This window comes from Vigna unguiculata, chromosome 2 (assembly GCF_004118075.2).
Source record: "Vigna unguiculata cultivar IT97K-499-35 chromosome 2, ASM411807v1, whole genome shotgun sequence".
In the NCBI taxonomy this organism is placed as follows: Eukaryota; Viridiplantae; Streptophyta; class Magnoliopsida; order Fabales; family Fabaceae; genus Vigna; species Vigna unguiculata.
The window spans coordinates 13,259,173-13,265,387 of NC_040280.1; the positions used below are offsets into that span (position 1 = coordinate 13,259,173).

General features: G+C 37.3%; 1 protein-coding gene across 1 annotated transcript; it reads left to right on the plus strand.

Moving 5' to 3' along the window:
- Positions 1–338: 338 nt before the first annotated feature.
- Positions 339–5,607, plus strand: LOC114174693 (auxin efflux carrier component 4-like). The gene is made up of 6 exons (XM_028059520.1): positions 339–1,836; positions 2,530–2,842; positions 3,145–3,230; positions 3,886–4,043; positions 4,892–4,968; positions 5,074–5,607. Exons 1-6 carry the CDS (start codon positions 627–629, stop codon positions 5,138–5,140), a joined length of 1,911 nt encoding a protein of 636 aa, XP_027915321.1. The 5' UTR covers positions 339–626; the 3' UTR covers positions 5,141–5,607.
- The last annotated feature ends 608 nt before the right edge of the window (positions 5,608–6,215 follow it).

A 6,215-nucleotide genomic window follows, 5' to 3' on the forward strand; every position in this document is an offset into this window, starting at 1 on the left:
TATAATTAAAAAAAAATCCGTGCATTAGTAGTTTGTTAACAAGTTGATGGTTTTGATGATACATTTCAACTTTAAAGTAGACCTATAAAAGAACTATCTACAACTTTTCACAAAAACTTGTGTGTAGAGTTCCCATTTTTCAATTTTATCCCTCAAACCCATGTAAACATTTCTCGTAATTTCAGAAAGTTGTAATTCAAAAATTAAAGTACACATACCCATGTTCAATAACACCAAAGTGGCCCCTCCCTACCCCATCCCAAAAAATAATACTACACAAGAAAATAAATACTCATCCATACACAATACTCTCCCATGCCCTATATATACTCTCTGCAACCATCCCCTTTCTACTCTGTCAATCAATTCACGCTTTCTCTCTCCCTTTTCTCTCACACTCCTTCATTCATCCTCTCTCTGTACACACACTCATACACAAACTTAGTAAACCAGTGACCAGAGCAGTAGCTCGCAACCCACCAAAGTGCATAGGTGGGATCGTATTGGATCCAGTTAAAACCTTTACCATAAACGTTTAGACTGAAGTCACCATAAACAACCTTTACTTTTTAGATAAACCCGACACTTCAAACGCAAAATCGAGTCTTCATTCTTAGCAAAAGAAGATGATAACGTGGAAAGACCTGTACACGGTGCTGACGGCAGTGGTGCCTCTGTACGTGGCCATGATCCTGGCTTACGGTTCCGTGCGGTGGTGGAAGATATTCTCGCCGGACCAGTGCTCGGGCATAAACCGGTTCGTGGCGATCTTCGCCGTGCCACTCCTCTCCTTTCACTTCATCTCTACAAACAACCCCTACGCCATGAACTTCCGCTTCATCGCCGCCGACACACTCCAAAAAATCATGATGCTCTTCGCCCTGACGCTCTGGACCAACCTCACCAAAACGGGTTCGCTGGAGTGGATGATCACCATCTTCTCCCTCTCCACGCTCCCCAACACACTCGTCATGGGCATCCCGCTCCTGATTGCCATGTACGGGGACTACTCTGGCTCCCTCATGGTTCAGGTCGTCGTGCTCCAGTGCATCATCTGGTACACCCTCCTCCTTTTCCTTTTCGAATACCGTGCTGCCAAAATCCTCATCATGGAACAATTTCCTGAAACCGCCGCCTCCATCGTCTCCTTCAAGGTCGACTCCGACGTTGTTTCACTCGACGGACGGGACTTTCTCGAAACAGATGCGGAGGTCGGCGACGACGGCAAGCTCCACGTCACAGTCAGGAAATCCAACGCCTCGCGACGGTCCTTCATGATGACCTCGCGGCCCTCCAACCTCACCGGTGCCGAGATTTACAGCCTCAGCTCCTCCCGTAATCCCACGCCACGTGGCTCCAACTTCAACCATGCCGATTTCTTCTCCATGATGGGGTACCAACCACGCCACTCTAATTTCACCGCCAATGATTTGTTCTCTTCCCGTGGACCCACTCCTCGATCTTCCAATTTCGAAGAAACCTCCACGCCTCAGCCCGTCACCATCGCTTCTCCCCGCTTTGGGTTTTACCCGACCCAGACCGTACCCGCTGCGTACCCACCGCCCAACCCGGAGTTCTCTTCCGCTCCTGCTAAACCCACAACCGTTACCAAGAACCAGAACCAGCAGACTCCTACCAAGGGTGCCCACGATGCGAAAGAGCTCCACATGTTCGTGTGGAGCTCCAGCGCGTCGCCGGTGTCGGAAAATGCGGGGCTCAACGTGTTCGGGAACACCGACCTTGGAAGCTCCGAACAACCTGACCAGGGTGCCAAGGAGATCAGGATGTTGGTGGCTGATAATGCGCACGTACAAAATGGTGAAGCAATCATCAAAGGTACCGATTCACCTTCTTTCCTTTTTTTCCCTTTTCAGGGTTAAATTGTTCTTTGCCGCTGTAATTGCAGTGGCAGAATCATTATTTGTCGAATTTTGTTTTAGATTTTGTTTTTGAGTTTGTTTAATTTGAAGTAGTCTAATTTCTCTTTCAATATATTTTCAATTTTAGTTTTAAAAATAACACTAAAAGCATTTTATGAGATTTTTTTGTATATTTTTTTGTTAATTTGTTATATTTCAATTTATGCCTTTAAAAAAAAAAACAGTAAACACTATCTATTTATTCAGTACATGTTAAACTTCGAAAGTAATTATTCTTGATGTTCAAAGAGAAGAATGAAATAAAAGACCTGTATATTTTGGGCAAGAAGCATTCATATGAAACACTTTTGTCCGTTTTTCGTGGAACAAAGTTCGTAAAAACTACTAATTTTTGTTATTCTTAACTCTAATTAATCGTTAAATTGATTCCACTAAATTAATAAATTTTACTCAAGACGGTTTAAATGGCTAGGTTTATTTTGGAATAATTAACGTTTGTTTTAATTATAACCATAACATTTGTTATAAGAAACCTTGTGACTGTAATTGTGATTTGAAATGTGTCATTGGGGAAGTTTTAAATTTTGGTTGTACAATGATAGCAATTTGGAATGATACTTAATGAGATTGTTTTGGTTCTAAATTGAAGGTGGTTTGGAGGCGGAACTTGGTGGGGAAGAGTTCAAGTTTCCGGTGAACGGCGGAGAACAGGTGGAGGAAGAGAAGGATAAAGAGAGAGAAAAAGAGGGGCTGAATGGATTGAACAAGTTGGGGTCGAGTTCCACGGCGGAGCTCCACCCGAAAGTTGGCGGAGCCGGCGAGCCTACCGGCGGCGGAAAGCACATGCCTCCGGCGAGTGTGATGACTCGTCTCATTCTGATCATGGTGTGGAGGAAGCTTATCCGCAACCCCAACACGTACTCCAGCCTCATTGGTGTGGTATGGTCTCTCGTTGCTTTCAGGTAGGTGAATCAAAGTCAACAGCATTAGAAACTTTTGACTAAAAAGCATCGTATGAAAAAGAAAAACAATTAACAAAATGTATTTTAACTTTTTACACTCGATTTTGTATGTTTAATTTTAAGATTGAAAAAGTAATTCTGGGAGTAATAAAAATATAGTCTAAGATTTAATTAGGGCAACAAAATGAGGCATGACTACTTTCCCTTCCTCTCACTTTTTGGTGATTTGATTGAGTAATGTTGTACTAATTATTAATGGTTAGTGACACATGGTGTTGTTCACGGTTAATGATGACGTACAGGTGGCACGTGCACATGCCCAAAATAATAGAGAAATCAATTTCCATACTGTCTGATGCTGGTCTTGGAATGGCAATGTTCAGCTTAGGTGAGTGGTCGCAAATCCATTCTCCAAATCCATATTCCTGCAATAATTTCATTCTCTATCCACAACACAAATTGCTTTCACTTTTACATCCACACCATTATTTTATTACTATTGCCCCTCCACTTTTTAGTGTACGTGTGAATTTTCAGTTTTTCATTCCAAAACTTTTTAGTGTAAATCGAGATTCTGCATGTGATTGAGTGATCCCACTTTAAATATGTTTAGATAACTCTTATTGTTGAGTGTGTTAAAACATCGAACAGTGGGTATGCATGAATTTGGGATAAAGAAAGTAGTAAACAATTCATAGCCGTCCATGTTGGTGATGTTTGTTAGCAACAAGTAATGATCAAGATGATCTTGTTCACCTGTTCAGCATAATGTCCCGACACGTGGGGTCGGGTCATAAACAAGACCACTCTTCTGAGGACAACACTTCTGGTGAAGCCTATAATTTTGAATAATCAAGCAATGGTGGTTTGAATTAGACGAATTAATTACCATCTTTCATCTAGGGTTAGTTTCAAAATCTTATTAATGTGGAAAACAATAATATAAAGGAAAAAAAAGCAATAAGTTGTGAGTGGAACAGAATATGAACGTTGCTATTTTATGTGTTCGTTGTTGAAGATTGGATGTGATTGATGTTTTATAGGTCTGTTTATGGCACTTCAACCAAAGATAATTGCATGTGGAAACTCTGTGGCTACATTTGCTATGGCTATTAGATTCCTCACTGGTCCAGCCGTTATGGCTGCAGCTTCCATCGCAGTTGGGCTCCGTGGCACTCTCTTACACGTAGCCATTGTTCAGGTTATTACTAACTTCAACTTTTTCTTACGCATTTATGTCTTCACAAAACTGGTGAAACAAAGTGAAATAATGTGCCAGTTTAATACTTTAAGAAAATCATGGTCACATTTATGTCACAGTTGCAGTAACAGTGTTGGAAAGAGTGTTACAAAGAGCCTCGATTACATTTCTCTATATGAAACTCTGAAAAAGTAGAGCAGAGGTCCACCTTATCGTTTTCTTCATTTATTTTTAATTTACTTTTCACACGTATACATTTACAATTTTGTTTTTTTTTTAATTTTAATTGCTGTAAACAAAATCGAATCAAGAATGCTAATTTACAAAAATTACGTGATGACATATATTAAATCAATAAGATATTCATGCATTTAATAAGCTTTTATTTACACTGACCAAATTGAAAACTTTTACACATGTAGGAACTTTATTACGATCACTCACCAACCGTTTAGAGTCATGACACATTTGCTCATAATATTAAATTCAATACTGTTTCTATAATAATCATAAACATTAGATTCTTATTAATTACCATTACCAAAATATTTAAGAAAGGTTGAAAATGACAACCAATATATAAAGATCCACAGATCGATACGATGCATAATTTTTCATTTTGTCGTGCCCACAACATTTATTATCCTATTGCCGAAAATTAATGACCAAAAGTACAATTTTAAATTATCTTAATTTTAGTTGATGTCTGACTTTTTTACTGTATGTATTTTTTTTTTCAGAAGGACATTATAAAAATAATATTAGGAATGTAGAGTTGTTTTTTTAATATAAATAATATATGTGGTAGAAAATTGTTAAATTTTGCTAACGTTGTTGTTGCATTATAGGCTGCACTTCCTCAAGGGATTGTTCCCTTTGTGTTTGCTAAGGAGTACAATGTTCATCCAGCCATTCTTAGCACAGCGTAAGCAATCGAAGAACCTCTTTATTTTCTTCATCACAATTTTGTTGCCATGAACAAAAACAAATTAACCTTTCTTCTTTATCTTCTCTGATAAATTAATTGCAGGGTTATATTTGGGATGTTGATAGCACTTCCGATTACTCTTGTCTACTACATTCTCCTTGGTTTATGATATTCCTATGCCAAAGTAACCAAGATTGAAGGGAAAAAAAATCATGCAAGTGAATTTCAACCTTTGATATGCTTTTTGAAATTGGAGGAACCTGTCACTAACTAGTAATTTCACAACAGAGAAGATGCGATTGAAAGTTTTCAAGAGATTGGGAAATTGAGAAAATATGAGAGTTTGGAGTCCATGATGGTGATTAATTTTGAAGAACCTCAAAGAGGAAGGAATAATAGAGACATAACAGAGGAAAACTAGAGTTAGAAGGTCAACGATAACTATAAATGGTTCCTTATTTATCAGCAGCTTTTGTAAATTTTATGAGAAAATCCCGTTTGGGTCATCAAATTAAGAACATGGTTTAGTGAGTCAGTAGAGGAAACCAAATGAATAAGATCAGCATAAGGTAGTCTTTCGTTTTATTTTTTCTGATTTATTATTATTATTATTATTATTATATTTAGTTGAACAAATTAACTTTTTCTTTTATTTTAATTCAATAAAGTATTTAGAGATGAAAACGGACTTGCAGGATATAGATAGTAGTCTCTCGTATCCTACCTACAGGATAATTGTTCATTTCATATCTGTTCACATATCCATGTGGGTATCAATTATACGGGTATTCACAAATATCCGCGAATATTTATAAAAAAAAAATTAAAATATTTAATAACATATTTTAACCATAAATTCAAATAAAATACAATACATAACATTCATAAATTTCAAACAAAGTTCAAATAACTCATTTAAATAGTATTGAATGACAGTTTATAAAGAAATAAAGATTTTCTAAAACAAAGTGCTAATATTTTAATCATGTTTTTTATTTTTTATTTTTAATTTAAATTAGAGTATAGTGGGTACATGTATCCACATGTACGAATACTATGATACTTGTACCCCGTCCTGTTATCATGCAGGTATAAAAGTACACATACCCATTACACAAAGATATCCATTTACAATATTTGTTTCCTACTCATTGCGAGTTTTATCCGTGGATACCCGCGAGTACAAATTTTTTTGACATCCTTAAAAGTGCTATTGTAAGTCAACCTTTATAATAGTTAATAGA